This window comes from Tenrec ecaudatus, chromosome 16 (genome assembly GCF_050624435.1).
Source record: "Tenrec ecaudatus isolate mTenEca1 chromosome 16, mTenEca1.hap1, whole genome shotgun sequence".
Classification (NCBI taxonomy): Eukaryota; Metazoa; Chordata; class Mammalia; order Afrosoricida; family Tenrecidae; genus Tenrec; species Tenrec ecaudatus.
The window spans coordinates 20066161-20083231 of NC_134545.1; the positions used below are offsets into that span (position 1 = coordinate 20066161).

General features: G+C 50.0%; 1 protein-coding gene and 1 pseudogene across 2 annotated transcripts; one reads left to right on the forward strand and one right to left on the reverse strand.

Moving 5' to 3' along the window:
- The first annotated feature begins 4530 nt into the window (after positions 1-4530).
- On the forward strand, positions 4531-4900 carry LOC142429133 (large ribosomal subunit protein eL36 pseudogene; annotated as a pseudogene).
- Positions 4901-7433: 2533 nt separating this feature from the next.
- YDJC (YdjC chitooligosaccharide deacetylase homolog) lies at positions 7434-9218 on the reverse strand. 2 transcript variants are annotated; one of them, XM_075534308.1, is made up of 5 exons: positions 9017-9218; positions 8771-8930; positions 8533-8632; positions 8176-8353; positions 7434-8065 (listed from the first exon to the last, which is right to left on the reverse strand). In XM_075534308.1, exons 1-5 carry the CDS (start codon positions 9178-9180, stop codon positions 7696-7698), a joined length of 972 nt encoding a protein of 323 aa, XP_075390423.1. In that variant the 5' UTR covers positions 9181-9218; the 3' UTR covers positions 7434-7695. The 2 variants fall into 2 exon arrangements, with proteins under 2 accessions (XP_075390423.1, XP_075390422.1); XM_075534307.1 differs by having other exon boundaries at positions 8533-8930.
- Between the last annotated feature and the right edge of the window lie 7853 nt (positions 9219-17071).

A 17071-nucleotide genomic window follows, 5' to 3' on the forward strand; every position in this document is an offset into this window, starting at 1 on the left:
ACACCACACATTTGTAGTAAAAATGCCCAATACTGTCTCAAGCTCTCCAGGCAAGCCACCCTTTGTTGTCAGTGCTGCAAGTGCAGAATCCTGGCCGCCCTTGGGGAACAGTCCCAGCACTTGGTGCAGCTGGAGCCCTTCCCTGGCTGTCCTCAGGGACCAAACCCTGGCATTTGCCCCCCACCCCACAGTGGGCCCCAGTCCACAGAGCCCTGGTTCTCTGATGGCAGGTCCACGGGGTTACTCTCTTAGGGCCACTTGCAAGCCAGCCCAGGGAAGGCAGGAGCCAGTCTGGCCCACCGAAACTTGTAACACGTGGCCGTGGTGGGTGGGAGTGCTGGCTGAGCAGCCCCCAGCCCGGCTTGTTCTTGGCTCTCAAGGTTTCTCCATGAGAGGCCCACCCCATGCCCCAAGTGACAGAGACTGACATGCTGAATTTTTTCTGCCCCTCCAATAAAAACTCCAAAACCAGCCCAGCCTTGTGGTTTTCTTCTCTATATGTATGGGGGATGGCACCAGAGACTGGTGTCCTGGGGGTGCTCCGGAGTGTACCTCTGATGGGTGTACCGCTGGGGGTAGAGATGGCTATCTCTACCTGCAGGCACTCCACTGGAGACCCTCAAGTCCCTACTGAAGGTGGCCAGGTGGGTGTGGAAGGCGGGCTCAGACTTGTTGATTGGGCCAGGGTACACCCCAAGCCTGGATTTGGGATGCAACCGAGCTTGTCAGGACAGCCTTCAGGCTGCTGTACAAGGCCGAGCCTGGGGTTGCCAGTGGTTGGGCTGCCCCCTGATCACTTGGGGCAAGAGAGTGCACTGTTACTCTACTGAAACAGACCCTGCCCTCGCTGTCCATTCTCTTAAAGACCCCTGGCCCAGAGGTCTGGTGCCTGGGCCTCCAGCTTTACTCGCCTCTCCCTCCCTGGGTGACTCCCCCTCAAGCTTCATTTGACACCCATTGGTCCCCAATACCTCTCCCATCCACCGATGCTTCTTTTGAGCCTGAGCTCCTCACAGCTATCTGCTGCTGCTGCTAAGACAGACTGCCTCCTTGGCAGAGAGCCCGAGGGGAAAATGCCTTTGCCAGCTGGCTGCCCACAAGAGTGAGGTCGGACCCGCAGTGGGCTGGTGTGAGGGCTAGGCAGCCAGAAGAGTCAGCCCTCGAAGTGGATCCAGTCAGTGCCTTGCTGCTGAGCCCTGGGGGAGAGCGGAGGGGATAAAATGAATCTGGTGTAGTCTGGGGCCAAGGACAAGGTTAGGATGGAAGTTGGGTATGGGCCTGGAACAGGAGCTGGAGCCACAGTCACGGGGAGGGACAGGAAGGCGTGCTCACCCGCACCCTTACAGGAAGTCACATCTTGGGAGGCTGCCCGGCCAGCTGCTACCTGCCCAGACAAAGGAGTGATGTTTGCCCACGAGAGAAAACAAGCCCATCCAAGTTTGGCTCTGCCATCTCCATCTCTAGGCCTGTAACCAGGGACTTGTGAGATGAAGTGGCATGAGGTCACAGCACCTGCTTTTCTGTCTTCTGCTGGGAGGCCAAAGGGGAATTCTCCGCCATCTGCTAACCTCAGAATCCAGAGCCAGACTGGGGTGGCGGGCCTCCAGGACCCATGCCCAGATAAGACTGCCCCCTCTTGGTAAGTGTACAGACACACCTGTGAGCAAACGTGTGGGTGGTGCCAAGGTGTTCAACTACAGGCTGGTGTTTGAGCATAGCCATCGGGCACCCAAGAAGGACAGACCTGTGATCACCACGTCCATAAAGATTATAGCCGAGGGGCTGGCTCCAATCCCAACTACGTGGACAGCTGCCCCATCCTCTAGAAGAATTTATTTCAGAGGACAGCACTGAAGCTGCAGCTCAGGGAGAGGGGCATGTCTGATCAAAGCACTCGGGAGCAAACGAAGGGGGAGGAAGAGAGTGGAGCACATCCTGGCCCACCAAGCCTTGACAAGATTCCCACTCAGAGGCCGGCTCCACTATGAGACATGACATCCCTCACTGACCCATAGCCCTACAGGGGACAACACTGGAGACAGTGTGGGAATGGTGCCCAATCTGACCCCACCACACTGAGGCAAAACATTAAGGGTGTGCAACAGAACAGCAAGGGGAACAACGAAGTCCCCAGGGAATACCAAAAATAGACTTTGGGGCCAGGACTTGGCGCCCCATTAGACTCAACCAGAAAACACTCCTAAAGGCCAACAAACAGTCCTTGAACTGCCAACTTTTCCTTTTTATTGTGATGTGGTTGGTATTTTTAAAAAATCATTTTATTAGGGGCTCATACAACCCTTATCATTATCACACATACATCAATTGTGTAAAGCACATTTGTACATTCATGGCCCTCATCCTCAAAACATTTGCTCTCCATATAAGCCCCTGGCATCAGCTTATTTTTCCCCTCCCTCCCCGTTCTCCCCTCCCTCATGAACCCTTGATAATTTATATATTATTATTTTGTCATATCTTGCTCTGTCCAATGTCTCCCCTCACCCACTCTTCCATTGTCTGTCCCTCAGGGAGGTGGTCACATGCAGATCCTTGTAATCGGTTTCCCCTTTCAACCTACTCTCCCTTTACCCTCCCAGTATCACCACTCTCACTACTGGTCCTGAAGGGATCATCCTCCCTGAATTCCCTGTGTTTCCAGTTCCTATCTGTACCAGTGCATATCCTCTGGTCTAGCCAGATTTGTAAGGTAGAATTGGGATCATGATAGTGGGGGAGGAGGAAACATTTAGGAACTAGAGGAAAGTTGTATGTTTCATCGGTGCTGCACTGCACCCTGACTGGCTCATCTCCCTGCGACCCTTATGTAAGGGGATGTCGAGTGGCCTACACATGGGCTTTGGGTCTCCACTTTGCACTCCTCCTGCCCCAATTCACAATGATATGATTTTTTGTTCTGATGATGCCTGATACCTGATCCCTTTGACACCTCGTGATCTCACAGGCTGGTGTGCTTCTTCCATGTGGGCTTTGTTGCTTCTGAGCTAGATGGCCACTTGTTTACCTTCAAGCCTTTAAGACCCCAGATGCTATATCTTTTGATAGCCGGGCTCCATCAGCTTTCTTCACCACATTTGCTTATTCACTCACTTTGTCTTCAGCGGTTGTGTTGGGAAGGTGAGCATCATAGATGTGGGTTTTATTTTGTCATTGGCTTTGTTTTGTTTTCTTTTGTTGCTTGGTTTAGCTCTCTTATTTTTGTGCATGTTATCATCTCCACAGGTCTGTCTGAAAAAGACAGGCTAGATGAACAATCTGGAAGAGAAAACAACGGGACAGACAGTTCTGGGTTGACATGGGAGAGAGGGAGGTAGGGGGATAGGAAGTGGTGTTAACAAACCCAGGGACAAAGGAACAACAAGTGATGCAAATTGGTGGTGAGGAAGGTATAGGAGGGTGTGATCAAGGGTAATGTAACCAAGAGGAATTACTGAAATGCAAATGAAGGTTTAGCATGATAGTGGGACAAGAGGAGAGTAAAAATAGAGGAAAGAGCTAGGAGGCAAAGGGTATTTATAGAGGTCTAAAGGTGTATATATTATATATCAATGTGCATATATTTTTGGTTTAGTATTAAGGTAGCAGATGGACATTGGGCCTCCACTCAAGTACTTACTCCCTCAATGCAAGAATACTTTGTTCTAGTCAACTGACATTCCATGATGCTCACCTTCCCGACAGGATTGCTGAAGACAAAGCATATGCATATGCAAATGTGATGAAAAAAGTTGATGGAGCCTGGCTACCAAAAGATACAGGGTCTGGGGTCTTAAAGGCTTGAAGGTAAACAAGGGGCCATCAAGCTCAGAAGCAACAAAGCCCACATGGAAGAAGCACACCAGTCTGTGTGATCACTAGGTGTCAAAGGGATGATGTATTAGGCATCATCAGAACAAAAAAATGATATCATTGTGAATGAGGGGGAGTGCGGAGTGGGGACCCAAAGCCCATCTGTAGGACACTGAATACCTCCTTACAGAAGGGTCGCGGGGAGAGACAATCCAGTCGGTGCAATGGGATGGATGATCCTTGCAGGACCAGTGGTGAGAGTGGTGATACTGGGAGGGCGGGGGACAGAGGGGGAACCAATTACAAGGATCTACATATAACCTCTTTGTGTGACAGACAACAGAAAGGTGGGTGAAGGGAGACATGGGACAGTGTAAGATAGGACAGAACGATGTATAAATTACCAAGGGTTCATGAGGGAGGGGCGAATGGGGAGGGAGGAGAAAAATAAGGAGCTGATGGCAGGGGCTTAAGTGGAGAGCAAATGTTTTGAGAATGATGAGGGCAACGAATGTACAAATGTGCTTTACACAATTGAGGTATGTATGGATTGTGATAAGAGTTGTATAAGCCCCCAATAAAATAATTTTAAAAAAAAGATTATAGCCAATTCTACCACTGACCCATCAAAGATGAGGTCTAGATCCTAGATAGTGGGGGAAAGATGTGGGAAAAAAACTCATTTAAAAAAATCCAATAGGCTTCCGCCACGGCACCCATTGAAGAGTCACAGCCATGGCTGTGTGCTACCCTATGGCTGTGGGCCTCGACAAGGGCCACAAGGTGACCAAGAACGTGAGCAAGCCAAGGCACAGCTGCCGCCGCGGGCGCCTCACCAAGCACACCAAGTTCGTGGGGGACATGATCCGGGAGGTGTGCGGCTTCGCACCCTATGAGCGAAGGGCCATGGAGCTGCTCAAGGTCTCCAAGGACAAGCGGGCACTGAAGTTCATCAAGAAGCGGGTGGGCACACATATCCGGGCCAAGAGGAAGAGAGAGGAGCTGAGCAACGTGCTGGCTGCCATGAGGAAGGCTGCTGCCAAGAAGGACTGAGTGCCGTGCTCCCCTGTCCCCACTCCCAAAATAAAGTCTTTCCAGAAACTGGAAAAAAAAAAATCCAATGGAACATCTTATCTGATTCCCTTTTTGGCCCTTTTAAATGTATCAGATTTTTAAAAATTTAAGTGAAGAAGACATATGCTTAGATTAAGCCTTCAGTGAGTCCCCTCGGGCCATAGACCAGGGATGTGCCAGCCTTGCTCTCATGCAGGGTGCAGGGGAAAGTGGACTGTGGCAGATGCAGTTATGTGTACATTTAACACACTATCATTTGAGCTCCCTTCTGCCCATTTTACATTTGTTCTAGTTTTTAATATTTTCTGCTGTTCTGTGGAGATTTTCCTCGATTTTATTTTGTTAGTGTTGCTAGCCTTTCTGTTTCTTGGTCTTGGGTTTTTATACTGTATATATTCGTGTATAAGCCGAGTTTTTCAGTACATTTTTCAATGCCGTTTTTGTGGTAAAACTAGGTGCCTCAGCTGATATTCAGGTTGGCTTATACTTGAGTGTATATGGTATGTTTCTCACTACATGAGATCCAGCCTGGGTGAGTCTATAGAGATAGTAACTGCATTCATGGTTTCTTGGGGGTCTATCAGGGGAGGTGGGGGGGGGAATGGGGAGCTAATAATGAAAGAAGATGTTCTAACACTGAATGCGGTAATAATTGTATAATTTTCGATATGATTAAGCTATTAAATTGTATGACATATGGATTATGTCTCAGTAAGATTGTTTTTAAAAATCTGATGACAGGAGGGTGGAGAGAAGGTGAGGGAGAAAGGGGGGACAGAGTATAAGGATCTACATATGACCTCTTCCCTGGGGGATGGATAGTGGAGAAGTGGGTGAAGGGAGACGTTGGATGGTGTAAGATATGACAAAATAATAATTTATAAATTATCAAGGGTTCATGGGAGAAGGGGGAGTGGGGAGGGAGGGGAAACTGAGGAGCTGATACCAAGGGCTCAAGTAGAAAGCAAATGTTTTGAGAATGATGATGGCAACAAATGTACAAATGTGCTTGACACAATGGATGGATAGATTGTGATAAGAGTTGTATGAGCCCCCAATAAAATGACCAAAAAAAATCTGATGGGACCCCCTAGACCAGTGGTTCTCAACCTTCCTAATGATTCAACCCTTTAATAAGTTCCTCATGTTGTGGTGACCCCCCCCCCAACCATAAAATTATTTTTGTTGCTACTTTATCACTGTCATTTTGCTACTGTGATGGATCAGGCGACCCCTGTGAAAGGGTCATTTGATCCCCAAAGGGGTGAAGACCCACAGGTTGAGAACTGCTGCCCTAGACTATGACCCTTAGCCACCCCCCTTTGGGTTCAGAACTGAATTTACCGCAACCCTTCGTTTCCAACCAGACAATAGGGAACTCCAACCCCAGAGAGATAGGCACTCCTTTGAATAATCCACCAGCTGACTTCAAATGGTAGCATTTACTCAAGGACAACATTCAGAAGGCAAGAAGGGACAGAAAAACAAGAAACACAGGAGGAGGAGGAGGAGGGGGGGGGGGATGTTGCATGGTGCCAGAATCTTGGAGTCAAAAACCAATCTGCTCTGGAAACCTTCCCGGTAAACCCTTTAAACCAGTGGTTCTCAACCTGTGAGCCATGACCCCCTTAGGGGGTCGAACGACCCTTTCCCAGGGGTCGCCTGAGACCATCAGAAAACAAATATTTCTCAATATATAATAACATATCCTTTTGTGATTAATCTCCATGCTTTAATTATGTTTAATTATGTTCAATTTGTAACAATGAAAATACATCCTGCATATCAGATATTTACATCACAAGATTCATAACAGTAGCAAAATGACAGTGATGAAGCAGCAACGAAGATAAGTTCATGGCTGGGGGGGACCACCACCACATGAGGAAGTGTATGAAAGGTGGAGGCATGAGGAAGGTTGGGAACCACAGCTTTAAACCATTGCAGTCCAGAAAAGCCTCTGGAGCAATTCCATCCCCTGACACACGGGGTCGCTGGGAGTCAGTGGGATCAAGTAACAACACTGAACTTAAATTAAGGGTCACTCGGAGTTCATCCTCGGCCACAGGGAGCTGCTTGCTTTTGTGTTTAATCCGGTTTTAAGGTGCAAAATATGACACCCAGAAAGCAACCTGAGAAGTTCCTTTCCTCACAATCTCCCCCCACCCCCAGAGATAAGGTATGACACACCATCCAACACCTAAACCTGAACAGACGCAGAACCTGAGGGGTCTGTTCTGTATCTTTTCTGGGCTCTCGACCTGACCTTGGAGGTGGCTGGCTCTGTGCGCATTCCTGTTTCTGTTCTTGGCGGGGGAGGGTTTCCTGGCAGTTTATAACCCACACTCAAAAACCAAACTCTCTGCCATCGAGTCAGTGCCCACTCATTGCGACCTTATGAGACAGGGTAGAATTGCCCACTCTGGGTTTCTGAGACTGCACCTCTACAGAAGTGGAAAACCCCATCAATCTCCAGCAGAGCGGCTAGTGGTTTTGAAGAGCTGACCTTGTGGTTAGGACTCCTGGCACAGTGCACACACTCCCCCAAGTCAGATGATAATAAGGTATTTTATTCGTGATGCGCTCTACCAAAGGCCCCCATACAACGTTTACACTGTCACAGAAGGGGATGCAGGGCCTGATGTCACACGCTGGCCCTGCATGCAGCCAGGAAGGGTGCCCCTGGGGAGCAGCGCCAGGTCCAGTTAGATGGTTTCAAAGGGCAACTCCAGGCCTGATTCCTGGTTGGGAATTGGCACACATCCGCTTTCTTCGAAATAAAGGACGTTGGTGCATGACTGTCCATGGACGTCAGGGTAGGAGGGTGTCCAGGGAGGTCTCCAGAGTGGACTCGCTGGGTGGACCCTCCCCGAGTCTCTTGGAGTCCAGGTCATCTAGGGCACAGAGCTGCACGCCATCCTGGGCGAGACGGGCACGCAGCGTGGGTGCCGTCAGCACTCGCAGTTCGTGCAGCCGCTCCCAGGAGCAGGAGAAGGCGTCTGGGCCCTCGCCGCAGCCCCCAGCCGGTGGCACGCTGGGGTAGCCAGGGTGTGCCATCAGCTCTACCGTCATGGCGCGACCCGCCGGAACGTTTTCCAGGGCCCGGGCCAGCGCCCCCGCCACTCGGTGCGCGGACATGTGGCGGCCACAAGTGCTCAGGCCCACGAAGGCGTCGGCCCACCTGTGGGCGCGCACGAAAGGGGGGCCATCAGCTGAGGGGTCGGCGAGGTATTGCAGTGGGTAGGGGTACAACTGGACGGGGGTGGGGGGGGTGGGGGCAGGGGGTCTCACCGCAGGCCGTGGCGGGTAAAGGGCCCCATGGCGGCTCGGGCATCTCGCTCCACCGCGCAGGCGAAGGACAGCGCTGGGGCCTCCAGCCACGCACAGCCGCCCACCCCGCGCTCCAGCGGCAGCCGGGTGAAACGTACCCCGAAGGCCTGAAGCACTTCGGCGAACACCTGGCACACGCCTGTGGGCAAAGCCGGACCGAGCACCCATTTCTGGGAGGGGGCTCACGTCCCACGGCCCCCCAGCATCCTTCTGTACCTGGGGGCACTTCCAATCTGGGAGCACGCCCATTGCCCTGCACCCCTGGGGAGCACCGCCTACTTGCGCCCACCTCCCACATGGGAGCCAGGCCCCTCCCACCTGGAAGCACGTGTACGTGCTGGTGCCCATCCACGTGCGTGGGGTCCCTGCCCAGCAACTCCCGGAAGCGGCTCAGCTGGGCCTCCAGCTCTTCCCGCACCTGTACGGGGAGGACGGTGATCCCTGGAGCGTCTGCAAGGGACCCATCGCGAGGGACTCCGGGGAGGTCCCCTCCGTCTGCCGGCTCCCGCGGACGCACGACACCGCCGGCAGCACCCGCCCCGCCCGCTCCCTGCACCTGTGCCAAGGCCACGTCTCCGGCCGCAAGCGCCTTGCGGAACCCCATCTTCCCGAGGAAAAAGCCTTCCGGCCCGAGCAGCGACGAGGCTCCGTGGCGGGCCGGGCCCACGGGGCGGCCCTCGGAGAGGTTGGCGTGGAGGCCCGTGGGGATGCTGTGTCTGTGACCGGCGCAGGAGGTCAGGCGGCGCGCGGGTCGGGGCGCCGTGGGGTCCCGGATCACCCCGCCTGGGGGAGGGCCCCTCACCTCCGAGCCAGCTCGGCCGCGCTCTCCGTGGCCGCACCGTTGACCAGCAGCGACACGCTGGTCACTGCCCCCACCAGGAAGGCCTCGACAATGCCCTCGTCGCGCCGCGGGCAGTAGCCAAAATCGTCCGCGGTGATGACCAAGTGCACACGCGGCCCGGCCATCCTGCTTTCTGACCCCAGCTCCGGAGCGGGGCGGGGCCGGGGGGGAGTGGGAAATAGGGGGAGAGGGAGGAGACAGTTCTTGCCCCGCCCTGACGCTCACTAGGCCACGCCCCCGACGCGTGCGTACCTCCCCTGCTCTGCCCGCCTTATTGTTGCAGCCCGGGACTTGTCTTTGACTGGAAGAGACTGCGCTTTGCTACATGCACTTGTTGGGAGGCCCGCGTGTTCCTAAGGATGCCGAGACTCGTCTTACACACGTTGGACGTGTTGTCAGGAGAGGCCAGTCTCTGGAGGAGGACATCGTGCTTGGTAAAGGGGAGGGGAGCCCAAAGGAGGAAGGCCTTTCACAAGATGCGTTGACACGGGCTGCCACCATGGGCTCAGGCATAGGAACAATTGTGAGGATGGCCAGGACCCCGCAGGGTTTCTCATCGCTGGGCGTCCGAACCGACTCAGGGGCACCGCACCACAGAAGAGCGACGACACGACGAAGGTACGGCCACCTTAGAAGCATCAACCGCGTGAGCCCAAAAGGGCTGCATTTACCCAAGGACAACCTTGAGGAAACTTAGGAGCGAAGGGAGGGAGACAGGAAGCGACCCGAGGAGATGGGATCCGCGAGGTTACACTGTGGGGATGGCGTGGAGACAGTCATTGAATGGAAAGCCGATCTACGCTGTGCATCTTTTTTTTTTTTTAAGGTTGAGGTTTATTTTATTGAGGGCTCTTACAGCTCTTGTCACAATGCATACATCTATCCATTGTGCATCTTTTTCAAAACGTTTTCTTTCTGCTTGAGCCCTTGGTATCAGTTCCTCATTTTCCCCATCCCTCCTCCACCTTCCTTCCCCCATACCCCTTGATAATTTATAAATTATTCTTTTTCATGTCGTACACCGACTGCTGTCTCCCTTCGCCCACTTTTCTGTTGTTCCTCCCCCTGGGAGGGGGACCATACATCAATTATTGTGATAGGTTCCTCCTTACTCCCCCTTCCCTTACCCTCCTAGTATTGCTACACCCTTATTGATCCTGAGGGGTTTATCTGTCCTGGAGTCCCTGTGTTTGGAGCTCTTATCTGTACCAGTGTACATGTTCTGGTCTAGCCAGATTTATAAGGTAGAATTGGGTTCATGATAGTGGGGGTGGGGGGAGGAAGCATTAAAGAACTAGAGGAAAGTTGTATGTTTCATTGTTGCTACACTGCCCCCACCCCGGCTGGCTTGTTTCTTCATTGTTGACCATTTGACAGGGGATGTCCAATTATCCACTGATGGGCTTTGGGTCTCCACTCTGCCCTCCCCCCCATTCACATCGGTATGATTTTTTTTGTTTGTTTTAGGTCTTTGATGCCTGATACCTATTCCATCGACACCTCATGGTCACACAGGTTGGTGTGTTTCTTCCTTGTGGGCTTTGTTGCTTCTCAGCTAGATGGCCACTTGTTTATCTTCAAGCTTTTAAGACCCCAGATGTTTTATCTTGTGATAGCCGGACACCATCAGCTTTCTTCACCACATTTGCTTATGCACCCATTTTGTCTACATTGCCCTTGATTGAGCACCCCCACCCCACAAGCATCCTACACCCTTCTTTTTTTTTTTCTACCCTCTTCTTGACATCAATTTTAGATCACTTGTTTTTTCCTTGTGCCTGGGTTTGCTGGCAGCCCCTTCCTTTCCCCCACATCCCCCTCTCCCATGTCCCCCCACCCCGAACTGTCAGCCCCATTGTTCTCTCCTCTGGATTGTTCATCCTGCCTATCTTGTCCAGATAGACATGCATAGACAATAATATGTGCAAAAGCAAAACCTAACAAAAAAGTAAAACAACAACTAAAACAAAAATAAAGAAATGAATTAAAAACCAACAGCAATCCCCCCCAACTACCATGATCTGAATTCTACCTTGCAAGTCTGGATAGAGCAGAGGTTGTACACTGGTGCATATAGGAGCTGAAGGCACAGGGAATCCAGGGTGGATGATACCTTCAGAACCAGGGGGTGAGGGGCAATACTGGGAGAGTAGAGGGTGAGTGGTTTGGAAAGGGGGAACTGATTACAAGGATCTACATGTGACCTCCTCCCTGGGGGATGGACAACAGAGAAGGAGGTGAAGGGAGACACCAGATAGGGCAAGATATGACAAAATAATAATCTATAAATTATCAAGGGCTCATGAGGGAGGGGGGAACGGGGAGAGAGGTGGGGGGAAAAGAGGACCTGATGCAAAGGGCTTAAGTGGAGAGCAAATGCTTTGAAAATGATTAGGGCAAAGAATGTACTGATGTGCTTTAAATAATTGATGTATGGATTGTGATAAAAGTTGTATGAGTCCCTAATAAAATGTTTTTTAAAAAAACAGCAACAACAACAACCAAAAAAAAAGCCCTCAAACAGTTCCAGGTTTGTCCATTGACCTTTATGTGTGTTTTCCAGTGAGTCCACTGAGGTGCCATGCCTGCCCCAAAGTCCACCTTTGGCTTTCCTCGGGGACTTCGTTGTTTTGCTTTGCTCCCGTGCTGCTCCACTGTATGTCCTTACTGTTTGGCCCTGTGCAGTGGGGTCGGATCAGGCACATCTCCTGCAACAAAAAGATGAGGTTTCTAACGAAAAACAGCAGAAGAGGAAGTGGTCTGAGTGGGAAGAGCAAGAGCCGGCCGGGAAGGCCACTCGGAAGCCTCGACACTGCAGCTCAAGGAGAATGAACAGGAGCAGGGCCCAGCACAGTGAAGGAAAGGAAACCTCAGACCAGCGGCGCTCAAGAAAGAGGAGCACGCACAGGGACGTCACAGCGTAAGTGCTGGGACATGCCAACCGCAGGCTTTCCGCATATCACCACCCTGCAGTACAAGGCCAGGCAAGCTTTGGGTCAGATTTCTGCTACCACCCTCCTCCCCACCATGACCCCCAACATCCTGGCCATGACCCCAGGCGAGAGTGCTCGAGAGGTCAGCAGCCAGAGGACCAGACAGACCTAACACCTCTAGGGACCAACATCCCCTTTGGTGTAACGGAGAAGCCCCCGATGGATTTTGTCAACACCCAGATGCGCTAGTCTTGACTGTGGAGATTCATGCAGATTAACCAAGACAAGCACTTTGCATCTGGGGAGTTCTGCTTGGTAAAGGAGATCCTCTAGGTCATGACCTTGGGCAGACTTATCCTCCAGGGACAGTCTCTGAAGATTCGCAGACCTCCTGACTACCAGGTCTATGTCCCTGGGGTTGTGTTCACTGTGGTCCCTGATGCAGTCCACAAGCCCTTCCTCTTGGGCTCCGCTCACTACTCAAATGATGACCAGGGGAAGGAACTGTTGACCTAATTCAGGTCTCCCCAAGTCTTTAACCTGGACAGGGAACGGGCTGGTCTTCTCTTTCTTTCCTGTCTTTGGTGTTGACCTTTTGCTTTCGTCATGATGTCCGCACACAGCTCACCAGCTCTTCTGTCATCGTGTTCAATGCATCAAACCAAGAACATCTTGATCTTGGGGTGAGGACCGTGTAGTATGGCAGAGACCAGATCAAATCCAGGGATGCCCATGCTAGACAACTGGGGAGGAGGTGGGGAAAGGGGGAAAAAAAAAGGATGAATACAAGGAAGAAAAGGGGAGTGGGGGCATGGGGCGCTAACCCACCCAAGGGGAGGGTATTGTTTATATCTCCACAGGGAAAGAGGGACCAGACTTCAACCCAGTGCTCCAAGATGTGAATGCATCATGCCGGCATGGAGTAGGGAACCAGTGGAGAGGTCTGGGAGGCTGGCCCCAGTACCAAAGATTAAGTGGATGCCTGCTCCTCCCCCCCAGAAGAATTTGTTTCAAAGGACGACACTGATTCTGCAGCTCCGGGAGAGGGACATATCTGATCAGAGCACACGGGAGCAGATGAAGGGAGAGGAGGAGAGAGTGGAGCACATCCTGGCCCACCAAGCCCTGAGGACGATGACCCCAATTAGAGCAGCCAGTCCACAGAGAGGACCACATGGCCAGCCCCACTATGAGACATGACGTCCCTCACTGACCCATGGCCCTGCAGGGGACAGCACCAGAGACACAGTGTGGGAATTGTGCCCGACCTGATCCCGTCACACCAAGGCAAAGCACTGGGGGAGTGCAGCAGAACAGCGAGGGAATGGAGCGGCAAGGTCCCCAGGGAATGCTGAAAGTGGACTTTGGGGCCAGGGCGTGGTGCCCCAACAGACTGAACTGGAAAACACTCCTAAAGGCCAACAAACGATCCTTGAACTAACTACAAGCTTTTCTTTCTTGATGTGTTTTGTTTTGTTCTTTGTCAGTGGTTTGTTGTATACTCTTGCTTTGTTTTCCTCTGTCTTGTTTTTGTGCATGTTATTATCTCCACAGGTCTGTCTAAATAAGGTAGGCTGGATGAACTATCTGGAGGAAAAACAACGGGACCGACAGTTCTGGGGGGACATGGGATAGGGGGAGTTGGTGGGTAAGGAAGTGGTGTTAACAAACCCACGGAGGGACAGCAGAGAAGGGGGGAAGGGAGACTCCGGATAGGGCAAGATATGACAAAATAACGAGGTATAAATTACCAAGGGCACATGAGGGAGGGGGGAAAGGGGAGGGAGGGGAAAAAAAAAGAGGACCTGATGCAAGGGGCTTAAGTGGAGAGCAAATGCCTTGAGAATGATTGGGGCAGGGAATGTATGGATGTGCTTTATACAATTGATGTATGTATATGTATGGATGGTGATAAGAGTTGTATGAGTCCCTAATAAAATGTAAAAAAAGAAAAGAGGAGAAAAAAATGATTAGGGCAAAGACTGTACAGATGTGCTTTATACAATTGATGTATGTATGAACTGTGATAAGAATTGTATGAGCCCCTAATAAATTGTTAAAATTAAAAATAAAATAAAATAAAGTTAAAAAATGTTTACAAATAAAAAACAAACAAAAACCCACGGACAAGGGAACAACAAGGGATCCAAATTGGTGGTGAGGTGGGAGTGGCAGGCCTGGTAGAGAATGATCAAGGGTAAGGTAACGAAGAGGTAGAGCTGTAACCCAGGGGGGGACGGAGCATGATAGTGGGGCGGGAGGAACGTCAAGGGAAATAGAGGAAAGAGCTAGGAGGCAAAGGACATTTATAGAGGTCTAGACAAAGTCATGTACATATGCAAATATATATATGAGGATGGGGAAATAGATCTATGTGCCTATATTTATAGGTTTAGTATCAAGGTGGCGGAAGGACCTTGGGCCTCTACTCAAGTACTCCCTCAATGCATGAATACTTTCTTCTATTAAATTGGCATTCTATGATGCTCACCCTCCTGACACAACTGCTGAAGCCAATGTGGGTGAACAAGCAAATGTGGTGAAGAAAGCTGATGGTGCCCGGCTATCAAAAGAGATAGCGTCTGAGGTCTTAAAGGCTTGAAGATAAACAAGCGGCCATCTAGCTCAGAAGCAACAAAGCCCACATGGAAGAGCACACCAGCCTGTGTGATCACGTGGTTCTGAAGGGATCAGTTATCAGGCATCAAAGAACAAAAAATCAGGATCCACATGTGACCTCTTCCCTGGGAGAGGGACAGCAGAGAAGGGGGGAAGGGAGACTCCGGATAGGGCAAGATATGACAAAATAACGAGGTATAAATTACCAAGGGCATATGAGGGAGGGGGGAATGGGGAGGGAGGGGGGGGGAAAGAGGACCTGATGCAAGGGGCTTAAGTGGAGAGCAAATGCCTTGAGAATGATTGGGGCAGGGAATGTATGGATGTGCTTTATACAATTGATGTATGTATATGTATGGATTGTGGTAAGAGTTGTTTGAGTCCCTAATAAAATGTAAAAGAAGAAAAGAGAAAACAATGATTAGGGCAAAGACTGTACAGATGTGCTTTATACAATTGATGTATGTATATGTATGAACTGTGAAAAGAATTGTATGAGCCCCAATAAATTGTTAAAAAATAAATAAATAAAATAAAATAAAAAAAGAACAAAAAATCATATCATTGGGTGCACACCTCCATGATAACGATCGCCGAGGACAAACGGGTGCATAAGCAAATGTGGCAATGAAAGCTGATGGTGCCCGGCTATCAAAAGAGATAGTGTCTGGGGTCTTAAAGGCTTGAAGGTGAACAAGCGGCCATCTAGCTCAGAAGCAAAAAAGCCCACATGGAAGAAGCACACCAGCCTGTGCGATCACGAGGTGTCAAAGGGATCAGGTATAAGGCATCATCAAAACAAAAAACAAAAAATCTTACCGTAGTGAATGAAGGGGGAAGTGCAGAGTGGAGACCCAAAGCCCATTTGTCGGCCACTGGAGATCCTCGCAGAGGGGTCTAGGGGAGGAGATGAGTCAGTCAGGGTGCTACGTAGCACCGTAGCACTGATGAAGAATACAGCTTTCCTCCATTTCCTAAATGCTTCCTCCCTGCCAACTACCATAATCCGAATTCTACCTTGCAAGTCTGGATAGAGCAGAGGATGTACACTGGTGCATATAGGAGCTGGAGGCACAGGGAATCCAGGGCGGATGATACCTTCAGGACCAGGGCTGTGAGGGGTGATACTGGGAGAGTAGAGGGTGAGTGGGCTGGAAAGAGGGAACCGATTACAAGGATCTACATGTGACCTCCTCCCTGGGGGATGGACAACAGAAAAGGGGGTGAAGGGAGACGCCGGACAGGGCAATATATGACAAAATAATAATTTATCAATTATCAAAGGCTCATGAGGGAGCGGGGAGCAGGGAGGGAGGGGGTAAAAGAGAACTGCATGCAAAGGGCTTAAGTGGAGAGCAAAGGCTTTGAGAATGATGAGGGCAAAGAATGTACAGATGTGCTTTATACAACTGATGTATGTATGGGTTGTGATAAGAGTTGTATGAGCCCCTAATAAAATGTTTTTTTTAAGAACATCAAAATAAAAAAGAAAATAACAATAAAAACCAAAAAAATTTTAAAAAGAACATCTAGCGATGTTTTTGAGATTCAGGTGGGATAGACTCAAGGTCCCGTTTGGGCTCTGGTCACCCTGTTTTCATTTTCTGCACTTTCCACCTGGACTTACACTGATGGTGATTTCCACACTCAGCTCCTGTCTTGGTTTCAGCTGGTGATATTGAACTTCTCCAGTGTCTCTTCCCACAGATGTTGCCAATTGTATTCCAGCTGGAGAACATGTGTCTTTTTTGTGTGTGTTGTAAAAAATTAAAAAAAAAGAGATTTGCTACGAACAAGTCATCGATCTTGCAAAATTCTATCCTGGATCGTCAGCTTCGCTTATAGCACGAAGACCATGTTTTCCAACTACCGGTCCTTCTTTGTTTCCAACTTTTTGCATTTCCAATTGCCAATAGTTATCAATGCATCTTCACTGCATGTTCGATCAATTTCTCATTGAAGATGTTGGTAGAATCCCTCAGTGTCTTCATGACTAGCTTTTTTGCTAGCACATGCAATCATTTAAGATGCAAAAAGTTTTAAGAAGATAAAAAATGTAGCAGACAGAGAAGGATGCCTAAAACAGGAAGCTCACCGAGAGAGCAGAAGAAGCGATGAAACAGTGAGAGGATGCACTGCCTTGAATTCATTCAAACAGAACTGAGGATCTTCTTGTATGCCTTCACTAACTCACACTAAACACAGCTTAAAAAAATCATTTTATTAGGGGCTCATCCAACTCTTATCACAATCCATACATATATGAATTATAAACACATCTTTTTAAAGATCTTCTGATGTAAGCCCTCCCCTAATTCATAATGAGAGGGGTTTTTTTATTTAAAGGGTGTGTGTGTGTTTGATATTTCATTTGAACACACAACTCAAAAAAAACCTCACTGCCATCAAATCAATTCTGACTCATCGAGACCCTCCTGTTGGACAGAATAAAACTGCCCCCATG

What these genes read in the sequence shown, in the direction of transcription:
- YDJC (XM_075534307.1), bottom strand. Translation starts at nt 9,180, where the DNA reads ATGGCCGGGCCGCGTGTGCACTTGGTCATCACCGCGGACGATTTTGGC. An exon ending in GCACGTACACGTGCTTCCAG is followed by an intron (nt 8,354 to 8,532) that starts GTGGGAGGGGCC and finishes CTTTGCCCACAG; the next exon opens with GCGTGTGCCAGGTGTTCGCC. An exon ending in TTTACCCGCCACGGCCTGCG is followed by an intron (nt 8,066 to 8,175) that starts GTGAGACCCCCT and finishes GCGCGCCCACAG; the next exon opens with GTGGGCCGACGCCTTCGTGG.